Source organism: Pempheris klunzingeri, chromosome 8, assembly GCF_042242105.1.
Source record: "Pempheris klunzingeri isolate RE-2024b chromosome 8, fPemKlu1.hap1, whole genome shotgun sequence".
Lineage (NCBI taxonomy): Eukaryota > Metazoa > Chordata > Actinopteri > Acropomatiformes > Pempheridae > Pempheris > Pempheris klunzingeri.
In genome coordinates, this window is record NC_092019.1 from 16,285,873 (window position 1) to 16,304,893 (window position 19,021).

General features: G+C 42.1%; 1 protein-coding gene across 1 annotated transcript in view; it reads left to right on the forward strand.

Moving 5' to 3' along the window:
• Positions 1-19,021, forward strand: part of efna3b (ephrin-A3b) — a 52,817-nt gene that overhangs the window by 33,437 nt on the left and 359 nt on the right. Inside the window, exons 2-4 of the mRNA XM_070835758.1 lie at positions 9,877-10,169; positions 12,740-12,805; positions 13,944-14,021. Of these exons, the coding sequence (XP_070691859.1) occupies positions 9,877-10,169; positions 12,740-12,805; positions 13,944-14,021 (437 nt within the window). The remainder of the gene's footprint in view (positions 1-9,876; positions 10,170-12,739; positions 12,806-13,943; positions 14,022-19,021) is intronic.

Sequence of the window (19,021 nt, forward strand, 5' to 3'; positions counted from 1 at the left end):
TTCTGACAGGTAATTTGCTGAAGTGTGAGGGAGATATCACACAGCGGGTCGGACTCTTCTTAGGCCTGGTTAGGAGGAATAATTGTAGATAGCGGAGCATCTGTAAAAGCGCCCCCCCTCCCACGCACACACACACACACACACGCCCACAATCACACATACACAGCTATTGAGTGAAACACTGCACAACCTCAAACTTCATGTTTCTAGCATTGATAGATTTTTGGCTCATTCATCACCCAACAAAATCTTTTTGTTTCTGTTATCACTTTGGCCTGTGCACTGTGGAGGGTCTTTGCACTGAAACATCTGTGCTGCGCTTGTCTTTTATGTTCTGCTTTGATAAAGAATAAAAATAGAAAACTCCGGAGATGAAGTGAGCCTGAACATTGTGTTTTTGGAGTGTGGACTTTTTTTTTTCTCCTTTCATTGTTTTACTCCACTGATTCCAGGCAGCAAAATTATTTTCCTAAATGGGTAATTGAGCACTTATCGCTTAGATTAGCATTGTGTCTCAATCTGCATGCCTTAATTTTAGGCCTTTGTGACCGAGTATATGTGAATACATTTAATTAATTCTCCATGCCACAGTGCATTAATAGAACATTCATAATGGCTAAAATGTTAACGCTCAGTGTCATCTTCTATCTGACAAGAATACCCAGATGCATTTAAGTACTTAAAGCCTTAATGCTGGTGCCTGTTTGTCCTACCAAGTCTTCTGTTTATCTCACTGCCCTTTTGCTTGTGTGTGTGTGTGTGTGTGTGTTTATCCATCTGTCGTATCCTGAGAGCAACAATGCTTCTATTTGCCTCTAAAACCCATGTGCTTATTCTGTTTCTGGCATTGTTTATCTGTCTGTTTCTGAGCATATTAAAAGTGATGAATGTTATGTAGGGAGACTACAACTTGTCATTTGGTTACTTGGTAGTAGAATTATGAATGGTTATTCTTTTTTGCAATAGTAACGGCGTCTAAACTAAAAATGTTCAAATCAGTCCTTATTTCACCTGTGGATGTACCCTCTAGTATACACATGATGTCACACACAGCCCTGCACATCCAGCTGCTCATGCAGTATGTGACCAATCCAAATTTTTCCTCTAGTCCTTAGTAACACTCCCCTGTTCCCTCCTTTGCTTTTAGTCTTAATTCTTTGTTCATTTTGCAGTTAAACTGCAAAGTAACAAAAAAATGGCCACCTGAAAACGTTGCAAACCAGAATTCTCCACAGTAATAGCTGATGATTTGTGATAATGTGGAATAGTAATAAGTGGTACTTAATTAGCCATTAAAGAGACAGAGGAGAGATGGTGGATAAAAAGGGGATGGATAGGTTTTTGCACAAAGCAGTGAACCCCTGTAGCCCCCTTTTTTTGGCTACAATAGCTCGGGCTTCTTCTGTCGTCATGGAGACTAATGTTGAAAGCCAGCTGTGGTTTTGTCTTGGAAGCCCATTAGGCTGGAGCTCCGTTGGCACTCCTGTCTGTCTCGCTTTTCTTTCTGGCTTCGCCTCCTTGGACTTACAATGGTGAAAATATCCTCTCTGTGTTTAACTTGTCTGTGATTTCGGACATGGGTCAAATAATTGTTGCAAATCATTCTGAGCCTTTGTTTTACACCGTTTGAGGTGCTTGATAGGGGATTTTTATCCTCTTACATTAGCCAAGTTGGCCCCACACATTGACACACAGCGTAGAGAAGAAACAGAAGAGAGGGAGTTTTAAATAGTTTCCTTTAGTAGCTGATAGCTTTAGAAGGTAGACCCCACCCAACTTGCAGTTCAAGTAGGTTAAAACAAGTGCAAACAGATAAAGAATTATTTGCAAATACTAACTGACCCAGGTCTGCTTGATGGATGGCACTACTTCTCATTCCACATTGTCCTTATGCCTGGCAAGCACCGTTTCTTGCCCTGGATCCCTTATTAAATTTGGCTCAGGAGAGGCATCTGAGTAATGTTGTTGTTGTTGTTGTTGTTGAGAATGGCTTATCCCAGCGCTGGAGCCCTTTTCCCCGCAGCCCTGATATTCAAGCCTCCAGACCCTGACCCAAACACATCAGTCAGCGGGACATGGGTGCCATGTGACTCGGCCAGGAAGTGGGCTGAAGCGGGCGGGGAGAATGATTGTTATGCAGCAGATTGATCAGGTTTCACAGGACACATCAATCTATAGGACTGTACACACAGGCAAGTGTGTGTATATGTGTGTTTTTTGTGTGGTTTCTGCGCGGGCAGGGTCAGGACTAGTGTTGTGTGTTTGGGGCAGCGAATGCAAGAATCAATAGCTGGGTCAGAGGGTAATGTCTCACTGAGTGCTGAGTCTATACACAGCTATCAGACAGGATCACTATCAATCATGGGAGAGCTTAGGGAACATACACTCTCTTTCTCTTCTGTGTGTGTCTCTTTGCCTCTGCTGGCCCAGTGTCTGATGGGATCACTATTGCTCATGTAAGGGCTTTGGGAACAGAGACAGAGGGAGATGTAGGGAAACAGAGGGATAGAGCGGCCCAGGAAGGATTGATGGGAGCAAAGTGATAGAATAAGAGGGAGAGATTGCTTGGTATTGGCACATACTTGGTGAATGACACTTGGGGTTTGAGAGATAGAAGCCCTAAAGTGAAGAAACCCTTTGGAGCGTAAAATAGGTTGGGTGGGATGGTTGTGAAATGGACGATAAATTAAAGTTGAGAACAAAATCAATAAACACGCAAATTAAGGTAAAGACCACAAGTCCTAGTCCTTGTCACAGGTTAAACAACATTTTTCTTAATCAAAGTGTCCAGTCTTTTCTCCTTTCCGTTCTTGTCATTCATCCTTTCATCCACCCACGTCTCTGATCTCTTCTTTTTTTCTGTGTCTTCTTGTTCTGCATGTGCTTTGTCCTCGGCTTCCGCCATCTGTTGTTTCATGCAGTTGTTCATTTTAATTTTCTCACTTCCATCCATCTGTGTCATCTGTGTTCGGCCAAATCCCACACAATAAAGCACGCATGATTGATTGCAAATAACATGCATGTGCAGGAGAACATGCTCGTCATGTGCGTAATGGCTTAGGAGCGTGTCTGTCGGACGTGTCTGTGTGTGAGAGCGAGACAGCTCAGTTCAAAGGGCTAATAACGCCTGCCATTAGGTTTCGTGCGCCTGGAACACTCTTTCTCTCACACCGCAAAGTCAATATCCACAGGCAGAGAGAGGAAGAGGGAGGGAGAGGATGATGGATGGAGGAAGGAGAAGAGGAGAGGAAGGACTGCTTATGAGAGTGAGAGAAGTGAGACAGGAGCGGAGAAATGAAGCAAACGAGGTAGAAGATGTAAGAAAGGGGAGGAAATAGAGAAAGAGTCGGAGAATGTTATGGGATCGTGTCAGTGCTGCGCGTGAGGCCGCATTCCAAAAAATCCTGTTAGCTGTAATACTTTGATCAATTACCAACGATGAACCATCACTCTGCAGGGCAGGACAGTGTGTGTGTGTGTGTGTGTGTGTGTGTGTGTGTGTGGCGGCCTTGAGAGAAAGCAGCATATTCCAGGCTGTTGGACACACTCTAGACAAGTATGGATTTCAGTGAAGAGAATTTAGAACCTGCTCAACCCCTACACCAGACCCACTCCCCGCCTCCCTCCCGCCCCCACACCTCCTGCACAGCCGCACATGCCTACAGGCAAAGATTCACAGAGACGGGGCAATGGAGAGGAAAAGAATTAGAAGAGACAGTAGATGAGGAAGGAGGAAGATGGTATTCTTATTCACCGGCAGTCACTCGTGTCAATATCTTCAATGTCAACCGGTATTGAATTAAATGGCATCACTACTGGGCATGTGTACACACGTTTTTTTTTTAACATTGTTGTCTGCATGATTTCTCTCAGGCAAAACCCACAGTTGGACAGAAACAGAGACGCGGCTTTAAGGAGAGAAAGGGAGAGGTAGAGGGAGGGAGAGAGAGAAAGGCTGAGCGCATGGAGTGGGAAGAGGAGGATACAGTAGGAAGGACCACTGTCTGTGTCTGATGAAGGCCTCATTGATGCTGCAGATCTCTGGGAGTCTCCATTCAGCAGGGGAGCCATTCAATTATACCTACCGCTCCGCTGGCTGATTGGAGTCCTCCCACAACAATGTTAGCATCTCAGTACCGAACTGAGATGGGATTAAGAATTCTGGCCTCAAGAGGCAGAGTGGCTTTTCTGTCCTGATTGGCAATCATTTATGACACTACTGTCTTCTTTGATATGTTTAACCTTAATTTACCGTGGCATACATGCTTTTTCTTTGGAAGTTACACACTCTTATACCCTTGCGACTCAATCAACCACCCGTTGTTTCCTACTTGTGGCCATCGAGTTAGAAGGCATATAAAATACCTAGATTATTCCCGGGTCCATGTGTGTCCTCTTGATCAAATCCTCAGATGTTAACATTCACTGTGCTAAGTGACTGTTGGCAGCAAGCGTTACCTCTCATGAGATAGTAATTGAGAAGCTCAAGCATCTCTGCAGAAAATTATTAATTTTGTATATTCAAGCCTTATTGAGTTTTAACTCTCACAAAATTTTGGTGGAAGAAACACTCGGAGAAAACACATTGCTATTGAAGTAACTAGGTAAAGAAGACATCTTTACATTAAAACTGTATAATCTATTACAGCACAGTGTCAGTATAATATAGTGTAGTAATAGACAGAAGGTACATTATTACGTTTAATGTGAGGAAAAGTGCCAGTATTCATCATGAATGGAATTCTTGCCAATTCTCTCCACCTCTTGTCTCACCTCATCTCATTGACTCATTTTAATTGAGAAAACAGTTCTAGCTAAAAGTCACTACTTTCACTGTTTTTCTGGTTGCAGACTGTTGTGGCTAAAAGTCAGTTTGTGTGATTAACTCAAGGTTGCGCATTTGGAATTGCTCTAAAAATAAACCCGAGTCTTTTTCACATTAGACATTTTGACTTGTTGTTGTGGGAAAAACGTAGGTATTCCTAATAACACTGATGATGGCTCACCTTTATTCAAGTTAGCAGTGAGCCTGCACAATAGCAGGACCCTGAAACTGAAGCAGCTAAAAGGCATTCAGCCATCATTCACTTCATTATTTACACCCGTAGCATGTATTTTCAACAAAATGGGCCTATTAATGAAAATGTGTGAATCCATAGATTATGTAATAAAGCAATTTCAAAACGGTATCTTAGTCTCCCACTGGCTGGTCGTTGCATCATGCCTCCTTATGCCTTATCCTGTGGTTTCCATGGCTATTGTCACGGCATCTGATGAGATTTTTAAAAGATTTGCTATAAAGGGACATTCTCCCACATTTCCGGGCCTGTCATTCCAAGCCACATGCAAAATGTGCCATGGTAAGTAAGTAAGAAAATTCAAACAACTTCTTATTATTGTTTACATAGAATCATAGACAACCATCATGTAAGTGAAGAATCTACGGAGCACACATGGAAGATTTTGATGATTGTTTGAATGCTGTATTGAGGAATGTGCTATTGTTGCAAAAACATGGTTCGTATTCAGTATAGTACTCCAGTATGAGGCCGTCATTGTTGAAGGGGAAAACTACACTCTGTGGCTTAAATCTTTGAGCTTCGAGTCTGCCTCATGCCCCCCCTCCTTCTCTACTAAGTCTACCATCTTACCAACAGAGAACAGCCAAGTAAGCCGGCCCTCCAAGCTCTTGTTACAAAAAGGAATGACTGCTCTTACTGTCAAAGTGTTTTATTGATGTACAGTGCTCCAACAGACCAGGCAGATAATAGGCAGGCAGGGGGTAACTCTGTGGCATTATGTTGCCTTACGACTGATTTATATAGGCAACATACTCCCTCACTCCCTCTCTCTCCCTCTCTCTCACACTCTCTGATGTGATTTTACAGTAGTGACATTGATCCAGGCCCACTTTGATCTTGCTCTTAGCTGTTGCTCCTTTCTCGCTCCCTCACCCTCCACTCCCTGGTGGCCAGACTCTGCAGCTTTTAACCCCGACTACCCTGCGTCTCATCCTATAAATCCTCCCATCTTTCTCTGCATCTTTCCATCGCTCCATGCCTCCATCGCTCCATCCCTCTGGTGGATCTGTGTATCAATGTTCTCTTGCTCATGGATGCCTCTGCTCTGCTCTTCGGAGTTGTGCTGCTGATGAAACGCGCCGCTCCGTCTCTCGGCTCTCCCTGCCAGGTATCGCTTATGAGAGAGGAAATTAGTGGCAATCCAACAGAAAAAGAAAGGGAGGCATCAGGAGACAGCAGAGGAAGGCAACGCATCATGACATTTCATACGCTGCTCCGCCTCTTAGTTTCTGTATCTCTGTGTCTCTCCATCGCTCTTTATTAGGAATTTTCAGGGAGCATCACCATCCAATAAAGTCCAACATTATAAAAAGAAATAGGAAAAAGCCTCCAAAGTAGGGCTGCACATATTGGGATAAAAATAAAATAATAATCGTGATTTTCTCAGCCAGAGTGGTGGATTTTTACCCATGATTTTTAAAATTTAAAATATTTATTGCATTCTCTTTTGTCTCGAAACAGACTGTAGGAAGAATATGATCGTGGCTGGTATGGGGCTGTCGCATCAATTTTGCACAAAGCAAAGGGCACATCCCCAACAGTTCAAATCTCACTGCTTCACTTGAATGATGACCATAAAAACTTAAACCTCCAGTAGGTTCATTTTGTAGATCATTCATTCCTTTGTCTAAAAAAAAAAAAAGGCAAATGTTCTTTTAATTATTGTCAAAAAGCCTGTTTGATTAATAGAGAAGATTCATTTACATCTCTCTGTACACACCAGCACATGTTCAATAAAAGTAAATCCATGTTGATACCAATGTGCATGTCCACTGTGTGACCAGAAAATCACCTCTACAGTGAAAGACAATGCAATATGCAATACAATGCCTGAGCAATAAATATTACATGACTTAGAAAATAGTTTTTGTTGAGAGTAGTACTTTGCGTTTTTGTTGAGTGCATTTATTGTCTGGTACATTTTGTGACTTTACTTTGGGGTGTTGTTGCTATGGAGTGCATTATATTGAAACACTTTTTTAGACTTAATGGTACATGCAGGAGCTACAGTTATAGGAGCATTTTGCCTTACTCTGAGTCCGATAAAACAACACAAGTTGAATCAACACCTCATTGACTTTAAAATTCTAAATTTACAGTATAAATAGAAATTGGTCTCACTTTTTCTTCTATAGTCACTTATCCTGACACCCAGACTCAGAACACTGGCCAATACCAAGTCACAATCCCAAAATTAGGGCTTTTTATTCAGTGTAAAATCTGTGCACCGCCGTGTCACTGATTGGGTCAATCCTCTATCTGATATGAAAGCTGAGCTACACATAATCCTGAACTATACATGAAAACACTCATACACCAGCACGCCTCATTTTAACTGTATTGTTCTTCACGGTTACAACACTGTGTTTTTGTTACAACAGTAATTAACAAACTGATTCAGTCACAACTGGTCAATACTATCTACTATCTACTAAAAGGTCAGTATGAGCCTGTACAGATCCACTATTATTCCAGTGGAGTGTATCCCTGATTATACTGTAAGTTTCACAAGGTCAGTCCACGACTGCTGTATTGAATTACATTACTTTCTACAGGGTTTTCTAATTTTCTGGTCAATCAGTGTACATGTACCGTCTACACGTATTCACTGTAAACAAATGAGATAGCTGAGGTAGGATAAAAATCCTTTAGTTTTATCCCAAAACATGCTCTCTTCATCACTAACTCACTCTTCAATTGGCCTATTTTCTGATTACCTATGGCCTGAAACTAAAGCATTATGTGATCTTGCAACATTCAAGGATTCTGATGCCACTTTTACACAATATTGGATCTGTTTTTAGGGCACATTTTTGGTAAGTCACCGTTTTTTTCGTATTTGATGTGTGTGCATGTGTGTATTTCACCCCCTAAAGATGTCGCTCCATCAAACACAAAAGTTTGCTAGATGCTTTGATGTCACACGGAGATGCTTGTTCGCATACACGAACCGAAGCAGGCGCACGTGCACACGCAAACACACTCAAATACACAGAGATACACAGTGGGAATCCAAAAGCCAGCTTTTATCCTGGAGAAGTGATTTACTTTCACATTACTCAAGATGCTCCAAGTTGCCCTCCCCCTCATTTTTCTTTCTCTTTTCTGCCATTATCCCTTCATCTCGGAGAACTTGCTTTTTTTTGGTAGCGTAAAACTGTCCAACCGCCTCTTTTTTTTCTGTCTGCTCCATTCTGGCTCTTTTACTCAATTTGCTTTCACGCCTCCTTGGTGGAGCCAGACTCATCCCTCTCTCGTGTTCTTTCTCTCTCGCTCTCCATCGCTCTCTCTCTCTCTGTCTCTCTCACTCTCTTGCTCTTTTTTGCATTCACTATAAATATAGTTCCCTTGAAGCATTTTATGCTTTTTTTCTACCACTAATACCACAAGAAGTAAATCTCTTCTGCAGGCTAGTAAATGATGTAATGAGAGAAAGTGAGGAGAGGAAGAGGAAGAGAGCAAAGGATGAATGTCGAACAATTAATCTTGCGTTGATGTTACCCTGAAAGAAAGGGATGAGAGAAGTGCAGAGCATGGGGAAAAAGACAAATTCAAGAAGGATTTGAAGAGAGCGGCAAGAAATGATGGAGAGAGGGAGACATTGGGAACAGTGTTTCGATCTTCATTTAATAATTGAATAATAATCTCCCTGGAGACGTGACCTAGAACTGGCAAAGACAGAGAGAGGCAGCATCATGTTGAGGATGACACACTGCTGCCCCCTTGTGATTTTATGATGTCACCACTATAACATCTGACTGAATGTGTGTGTGTGTGTGTGTGTGTGTGTGCGTGCGCATCAGCGTGTGTATGATTTACAACTGCGACCTGTCTCTGTCACACTGATATGGGCCTGTGTCTGTGATGGGGAGAGAAAGAGGGCTTTTGGATGTCAGGAAAGAATCTATTTCACTTTGTCACACAAACTCCACACACATACACTCCCATACACAGAATCAGACCTTATCTTCCTGTCAAGCCGAGTCTTTTTTAGGGTTGACGCTGATATATGAGCTTTGGGGGGGGAGCAACGCGGCCAGGACGTTGACGGCTGACGTGAGTGCAGCGTTGCGCTCAGGTTGATGTACGAGCACTGGGGTTAGGGGACAACGCTGCGCTGACACCAGGAGAAGGAGCTGTGGCCCTGGAGCCTTCAGTCCATACTGAAGAGCCAGCTCCGCATTCTCTGCATGCAGCAGCCTTGCAGCCACAAATTCACACACACGCGCACACACTCTTACACACACACCTGCATTGTGTTATTAATAACTCAATAACTCTCAAAAACCCTGTGTAAACATTCAGGCTGGAAAGTGTGCAACCAAATCACAGCAAACAATGATGTGAGATGTTATGTTGTCTTTGCAGAGATTTATGGCACAGTGAGTGGTGTGTAAAGGCCCAAAAAGTGTGTGTATCTAAAAATACACAAATAGTGCAGCCAGATTATGTGTGTGGGTGTGCCAGTGTGTGTGCTATTGGGGAAGACGTTAATATTAGCACTTCAAAGTTGGTGGAAAATGTGTGCAGTACCAACAATCTGCTTTCATGTCACTGTTTTTAAATGGGCCTACACTGTGAAAAAGATAAGGATGCTGTTCATCATGTTTCGCTCATAAAAGTGGTGTATTTTAACCTAATTTGCCATAAAAGATGATCAGTTCATGAACATTTTAAATATGTAAGTGATTAATGTCGCAGAGGAGGATTTTTAAGATATGGCATATGATATTATGTGTGTATTCTGCAGCTTTGTGATCATACTCATTCTGACTGTTTCTGTGTGTGTGTCCAGTCTGCGCAGGGAGGGTTACACAATGCAGGTGAACGTCAACGACTATCTGGACATCTACTGCCCTCATTACAATGACAGCCAGCGCATGGTGGGCACCGGTGAGCAGTACGTCCTCTACATGGTCAGTTACCTTGGCTACAGGAACTGCAACCCCCAGCTGGGCTTCAAGAGGTGGGAGTGTAACCGGCCCCATGCCCCCCACGCGCCCATCAAGTTCTCCGAGAAGTTCCAGCGCTACAGCGCTTTCTCGCTGGGCTATGAGTTCCACGTTGGACAGGAGTACTATTACATCTGTGAGTAGAATAGAATATAACCAATAACCAATATTAGGTCAATACATGTCATTATTAGGTGCTTGTGTATGTCTTGAAAATATAAACAAAAACAACACTATACATTATAGTAGAGGCAGTAATGCGTCAAACACTTTTTGTAAGACTAAACATGTTATTTTTTTTATTATTAAATGGATTTGATAATTACTCGCTTTAGATTAGCCAAAATCCATCCTGAGGTAATTTCAGGATAACAAATTGCTGTTTCACATCTAATCATATCACCCTGCACTCAAGCTGGCTCATCCATTTTGTTGATAGCTAATCAAATTAACTCACAACACCTTGTGCCAATATGACACCGTTTAAATAATGAACTTTTATCTTGTCATAAAACAATTTAAAAACAAACATTACAGGCCGAGAATAAATGTGTCATGCATTAAATAGCTATATAATGAATGCGGTACTACATTTCTTGATGGGAGAAAGTTGTTTTGTTCTGCATCGCTAAAATCAGAGAGCTGCTCTGTGCTTCACTACAAAGGCATGTGTTTTTTTTTACAGGCTGTTTGTTGCAAAAAAATACCTTTTAATCATCAAATCAAAGTGATATTTCTGTTAAAACATATATGAATTTGGTGCAATTGATTGGTTATATTTTTTAAATATAAAACATTTGAATTTCAAGGCTAAGTTTGACAATTATGTTTTGTTTTTTTTAAATCCTAGTAGGCCTATTCACCAACAGACATTTTGACTTTTCACTGATGGTGGTTTGTACTGTTGCCGGGTTCAAATCTGCCAGCCGGCTGCCTTTCTGTGTGTAGTTTTATGTTCTCCCCGAGCTCTCACAGATTCTCTCTGGGTACTCTGGCCTCTTCCCACAGTCCAAAAACATGCATGTTAGGTTAACTGGTGACTCTAAATTGCAGAAAGGTGTGAATAAGAGTGTCAATAGTTCAAATCATCATTCAAATAAAATGTTTTATTACATTCCATTATAAAGTATACTTAACTAAAATAAGTAAAATATAGACTTTACAAATTAATGGTCAGTGACAGATTTTTACATATGACATAGATCATATGTAGTTTACAGTTATGTTCATACTGTCACGTAGACATGTTTTTCTCCCCGCATGTGAGTACCAAACATGGTAATCCAACACATTTGTTATCTACACTAAAAACTAAGTCTGCCACAGTTGCTGTTTTTGAGTTCTCATTTCAGTGCAGCAGTGGTGGTAGAGTACTGAAAATTGATATTCAAGTAAAGGTATAATTACTTCAGGAAAAGTAAAAACAGTGCCTGTTTGATAAATTACTCAAACTACAAGTACTATGAAAAAAACAGCACTTTTTCATAAAACTACTACTAAGTAAAATATAGCAGGTAGACTGGATCTGATTGCGGCCACACTAGCCACTGCTTGTGATTCCAGTAGAGAAAAAAAAACGTGCCCAGTCTGGTTTTGAAGGATCCATGGCTGTGTCAAACTGCACAGAGCAGATGAGCCAATCAGGACACGGGATCGGCAAAGAGCATCCCGTCATTCCAGCTTGTATATTCCACATGCAGTCTATGATATCACATTACCACTACTACTTCATAACCGATGGCACCAGGTCAGAAGTCAACCGGTCAAAGGGTTTTCACACCATTGAGACAAGTGGTTCAAGTGGAAAAACACTCAGCACGACAACGTAGGAAGTAACAACAACAACAGACCCAATTAAAATGATTAAGAGAAGCTCAAACATCAAGGAAACATGATCAACAAAATCGAAGCAAATAAATCCAGTCAGGCAAACTGCTCCACTTCTGAAGCGTTCCCGGTAGGGTATGAAGCCATGCCGAGGACAGAACAGAACCGGGTCGCAGCTGGAACGCGACGCCGCCTCACCCGGTGGACTCCTGGTGTCAGCTGGCACATTTATAGCAGACTAGTTGTAATGAAGGTATAAATGTCAAACATGCTGAGGTAAAAAGTAGATGAGTGGCTCAAAAAGTAGAAAGTAGAGGTACAGTTTAAGAAGAGGAACATGAAGAGTGGTTGTTCCTTAAAAAATCTACTCTTGTACTCGTGTGTTATTTGCTCTGCCGTAAAATATACTATACACTTCGATGTGTACTGATTATTGGTAGTAAATACAGTTGTACATCCCAATGATGGCTGTAAAATTTATTTTCTCCAGACATCCTCCGATAATAAAAACAAGTGTAATGACGCACCAATACCACCTTTTCATCTAACCATACCTAGATTCATGGGATTGGTTTAGTGAATGATGTGCAAATGTTAGTTATGTTGCTCTAGAAGGTTTAAAAATGTTTGGATTGGTGCATTATTTTGGATTATCAGTGCTGCAATTTCAGAACCTGTCGGCTATCGTGTGATGTCCATTTCTGTTATTAGTGCTGTAATGAGTGACATCTTATGAGCACATGGACAGACAAAACATCACATTTGAAGCAGCAAAACCCAGCATTGGTTGTTTTTTGTTGAGAGGGAACACATCACTGAAAGCAGTAAGCGCATGTTGATGCATCATGTTGATCTATTGTGCATTTTATGTTTTTATAGCTACACCCACCCATCATCACGGCCGCAGCTGTCTGAGACTACGAGTGTACGTCTGCTGCTCCACGGGTGAGTCTTTCACTGTGTGTGTGTGTGTGTGTGTGTGTGTGTGATCTGTAATGCAATGCTTGGACCTGTTTGCCGACTGTACCTGCACCCATCTGGCCACTCTACCCATCTGGCAGGCACAGGGCTCCCCACGAATCTCCACACACGCTTATATTCACACACACACACACACACACACACACACACACACACACACACACTTATATTCACACACACACACACACACACACACACACATTTATATTCACACACACACACTCGCACACTGACACATACCGGCTGCATACAGATGCATACACAATCTAAATACAGTCTAAAACAGGCAGAGCTATTAATACTCCTGCTGAGTTTCCCCTGCAGCATTTTCACTCACAGCACAGAACCCCCCCTTGCTCCTCTTTTTCTTTCCCTCTCCTTTTTGGTCTCTCTTCTTTCCCATCCTGCTCTCCCTCTACAGCAGCAGAAAGGAGCAGCTCCAGCTTTGAAGGCCCTCACCCCCGCCTCCCTCTTCTCCTCCACTCTCTCTTTCCTCCTCTTTCCCCCCTCCTCCCTCGCTCCCTGTCAGAATCCATTTATTGCTGTGTGCGGTCAGTGGGTGGCTATGTATATGTGTTGTTAACCTCTCTCACTCGCTCTCCTGCCTTCCTTCAATCTCTCGACCCTTTCTCACTCACACACACACACTCACACATCTACACACTGACTTTGATCCCCGGCCTGTCCGGTCCTTTTAACTTCCACCGCCCTGTAGTATTAACCTCTCCTCCCTTTCACCCCCCAACTCCTTCCCTTCCTTTTCATACACTGCCTCTCTTCAGTTTGATCTGCCTCCCCTCACCTTCCTTCTTCTCTATCTCTCTCAGTCTTTCTCTCTCTCTCTCTCTCTCTCTCTCTCTCTCTCCCCCTCTCAGGGCTGCTGGTGATGTTATGGCTTGTCAGCCTGCTTGGGGTGATTTTTTTAACCCCTACACCCTTTCCTTGCCACTCTCACATGTTTCTCTCAAGATGTCAAGTTGGATATAATTAAAATCCTTTGGGTTGGAACAACGGTTTAACCCCTCATCCCTCCCCCCTTTTTCTGTCTCACTCAATTTCTTCACTCTCACTCTCTCTCTCTCTCTCTCTCTCTCTCTCTCAGCCTCTGACGTGGATGATGAACCAGGGACTACGGAACCAGACTACACACTTAGGCCAGACCTAAAAATTGACGACATTGGTGAGTCACACAAACACTTCTTTAAACCTACACACACATACAGCTGAGTAAGTGTGGAACACATCTATCCAGCCCATCTGGATTCATAAAAACAGACAATATATATATAATGCCTCGGCATACATTTCTTCGTTTTTAAGAAAGATTAATTTGGAACCGTAGATTTTAAGAAAGAGGTACTTAAATGGCAGTAAATGGTGCATTTGTTATGGATTATGTTGCAGCTAAGTAATACGCATTTGGTGCTCTGGTGACTCTATGATGGACTCCAGATAAACTCCACGACCTGTGCATTCAGCACTGTCTGTAACACACAGGTCTGTGGAGGCTTTGACTAGTTTTTGGCTTCTAAAGTGATTTATCGATTCATGGATACAGACCTGAAAAATTTGCATCTTTAGCCAGCTTTCTGTCCTTCACAGCCTTATCTTTGATTGATGATTAATTGTAACATCTTTGTAGGTGAAAATTGTGTTTTCACATGATCACGTGTAATCACTATTTAATTTTTTTTTTCAAAAAACTTCCTGTCACGACCAGCTCCACCAATCAGACTGTCAGGACTTGGTGCTACACTGTGAGCACATATTAATATGGTGAACCAAATGAACAAATCCACATTTAGTATTGACTCAAAGCTTTTCTTGTTTGCATTATGACAGCTGGAGAGTAAGAGGACACTGATGAGAGAGGCTGCAGTGAGTCACTCTTACTAAGAAGCTTTAAAAAGAGGGTCGACAAAAATAGGGAAATGGAAAGGGGCTCATGCTGTCCCATCCCCAGTGGACATAACGAATTTGTCTTCTCACTGGCTTTTTAGTCAGTAAAAATGCAATATATATGTATATATACATATATTTATAGATCATTGATCAGATTTGATTGTTGACATTTTTGTGAGAGTGGTTTGTACAGTGGCCATGCAAGGCCAGCTAAAGTGAAATGTGCCATTTTCAAAAGAGACCTTCAGCACAGTTAACTTCACAGCACCAGCTGGCTTGGCAAGCTGCTGATCCTGCTAAACAACTACATGCATATTCATTTCACACTTGCCATTTTCACTGGGATAAGCAAAGAACACAGAGTTTCGTGGTTTAAAAAAAGACGAGAAAAATTCATTCAGAAAAGGAAAGGCCTGTTGAGATTTCATTATCCGACTGCTAGATCTTGGCACACGCTCCCAGTTTGCCCTTATGCTGCTCTCGTCGGGATTACACAACTGGTTAAATCATGGCTAAATCATGCTAAATGTGTTAGCACTGGGGCTGTGTCGTATTTGGCAGCGATTTAAGGGAGCAGCAGCAGTAAATCAATGAGTGACAGACTTTGGGATAGTCTCTCATATGATCTTCTCAGTGTTATGACAACAAGAGCGCAGCAGCACAATAACAGTATGTATGGCTAGCTTAGCCTAGCTGCCACCTATTACTCAACCAGACACGTGGGTATCAGTCATCGCCCTGTCTGGCTTTCACACTCTTCTCCAAGGTAGTCTGTAAAATATGGTGCTGCGCTGTTAATCTGTGTGTGTGCAGGCACGCTCACATGTGCTTGCGTAATAAATCAGTCTGTTCTCATAACTGTCACAAGAAAACTCATCACTGGTTGCGGCGAATGGCTGCAGGTCATATGGGTTTTCTGAGATACCTCACCCTCACTCCTTTTTCCTCCCTCCATCATTCTTTCATCTTGTTTCTCTCTCACTCCATCTCATTTCTGCATGCCCTCCACATCCTCCCGCCTTATAATTCCCATCCTCCATTTTTCCTCCCAGAGCACAAGTAGGAACGCAGCGGAGGGGAAAGCCAGCAAAACTCAGTTTATTCACCTTTTGATGTGTGAAATTGAGTTTTTCCCTCTTTTAACACATTTGAAAACGCATTTTTGAAACGATATTAATCTTAGGGTTATATGCATTAATGCCATTACAGTGGTGTAAGCCATATTAAAATAGAGAAATCGTTTTATTCCAAAACTATGTTGTTTCTTTCTTTTTTTCTTTTTCCACCTTACAGTAAGCAAGGATTGGAGTTAGTTCACCCATGCTTTTTTTGCACCAACATCACTGAGAAATACATATACAGTCTCATCACGTATCGTCTCATCATGTATCCCGACACACAGCAAAACACAACACAGAGGCTGCTTATTCCGAGAACAAAGACAATACCGTTTTATTCAAAAGTTACACAGAAGAATATACAGAAAAGCAAAGGTCGTTTCCAAGAATAGTTGTATTGGGTGTACTTGCACAGATAAGGAATGTTGACTACTGTACACAAAAACACTGTTAATATATAGTGAACAACTGACACAATAGCAGAGCACAAATTACTCCAGTTCCTATGGGTAATTTTCACCTGTAGTGCTGTGCTGCCAATTAAATTAATAGGATAACCCAAGTAGTGCAAGAGGAAGTGAGGAAATCAGCAGGGAGCTGTGAAATGAACTGAAAACAAAGAAGCAGTTCAGCTTCCTATTCCCTTCCCTCGTCCTGACTCCTCCTGACTGCCAATTAGACTCATTACATCATAGTTTTAATTACCGTTATTCAAAGTTCACATCGGCACACTCACACAAACACAAGGCGGCACACAAACTGCTCAGTTCAAATCTGCCTGATTACTGCGTCTGAAAATGTTTAACTAAGCTAAATGTTGCAGGCTCATATTGTAAACCACCCGTCTCTCTCCCCTTCACTGCTCACAGTTTATTTCCTGGGCGCTGCCCCTTTCAATCAGTGTCTACAGCTCAACAGTGGTTCCCTCCTGAATACGGCCTCTAGTATTAGATTTCATTTAGATCTCATTTACAACACAGATGGAATGGTGCTAGCAGCTCCCCGTGCAGCCATGTGATTACTGATGGATTTCAGAGGGGGGATACTCATTTACCCACCCTGTTGGCTCAGGTTACTGCATCTGACGATCAGGTCGGCCCATTAGTGGGCAAAATCCAAAGCTTTTCCTTCATTGGGGTTTGTTGTGGCATTTACCACTCTTTTAAGCAACCGTGCATTTGGGTTACTTTGCCATCAACATCAGGTTGAGTATCAGTGGGCGGATTTAAGGACAAACTGAATGTCATGTTAATTCTATCAATTCTAAATATGCAATGTAATTTGTCTATTTTATCTTGCAGCATTGTGACCACGTGTATACAGTTAATATATCATATAATATATATGTGTTTTGTGCCTATTTTAATACCACATGCTCATTTAGAAACCACAAACACATATTTTAAACATGTAAGAGTAGAGTTACTTCAAAAACATTGTTGCAGTTTCTAGCTTCCTTTTTTTTTACTTTAAAAGGGATCAATTAAATCAACCAAGTGTGCCAGCTGATTGCATAGGTGCATCAATTACGCTGATGATCTCACAACCCTCACCTGCTTCTTGGAATGAACATCAACACACTTCAACAGCCAGTGCTCTCAACAACATGTAATCAACTTTAGCTATTTAGAAGCTGCGGCTCTGCGGGAGCTTGAAGTTTTGAGGTGACATTTTGGGGAGACTCTAATGGGAGATGCTGTCATATCAATTATGATCGATCTTATTTTAACCTTTGCCTCCAAAGTTTAATGATCTCGGCAAACCACAAATTATAATGTCTGAGAAGTTTAACACTCAACACCTCACCGACATGTACAAAAAAAAAAAAAAATATATATATATATATATATGTATGTGTGTGTGTGTGCGTGGAATATAATTACATAACAATTGACAGGGTCTCTATTTGTCAGGTCACTGAAATCACGATGCATAAAGTACAGAGTATTAAATTGTCATATTCACTATGATTTTTTGCAACACGTGTGTGAAAGTTAGTGTTAGTTAATGGCTACAGACAAATACACACACATGCATGTCACACTCCAACAGACACTCACAGAAATAATCAGAGACTAAGATATCTCCTTGTTCTTGTCAACATGACATTCAATTTCATAGACGCCTCTAGGTGTCTGAGCCTGAATTATCAGATGGATGTTGCCTGCCCCTTTGTTCCAAAATGTGACACACACACACACACACAAACACACACAGCTAACACAGCTGCCTTATGAACATGTTAAACGGTCATGGTGTACGTTGATGTGCCCTGTGCCCAAACATCGTGCCAATAACTATGTGTTTGTGACAGTCAGTGAGAGACAGTTGGCAGCCGTGTAGGTGGGTAATTAGGCGATTAGTAGAGCCACACTTTAGGACCAGTTTTGCAAGATGCTCCGCAGTCTGCTGTTTGTGTCTTCAAAACCACGTTCCCCTGTCAGTCAGCGCCAGAGTAACAGTGTCCTGACCCCTCAGCAGCATGCTCGGTTACAGAGCAGTCAAAGCATTTAACCTGAGCTCCACTGCTGCATAGACCTCATTAGATTGGCCAGCAGAGCATACCAGAAGAGGCCATCTCTAAAACCAGGTGTCAGCTAGTCATTACTCTGCTGTCTGACCCACAGAGCAGCTGGAAATATTCTGGAGCTAGATATGGCGCCGAGTGAAAACACTGAGAATATCCCCACTTCACTTCGCTACCATTGGGTCGTAAAAAAACAATAGTTCCTAATGAGCATCAGCCGTCCTGTGTATAGACAGAAAATTGCGCTTCTGTCTGGTCTCCAGTCTCATTAATCAAGTGACAACAGAAGGTGTGTCTGGCCACACGTATGAGTGCAGGCATGCAGCGAACTGCCTGTTGACTTGTGTTTTTGTACATTGACTAGACATCAATGCTTGGCGTGGAGCCCACGACAAAAGACCGCAAACTATTTTTAGGACATCACCAGGTGTATGTGCAGGAGGGCTGGGGGGGGGGGGGGGGGGGGGTGCAGTATACGCAGTGAGTCTGTGTGTTACAGTATGTTACTGTGTGACTGGGAATGTGTCGCTTTATTAGAATAATAAGAGCTCTCTGGTAACAGCTGCAGCAGTTTGCCGGGGCACTGCTGTTGTGCTGTCTTTGTAGCAGATTTGCCATGTTTTAGTGGGAGTG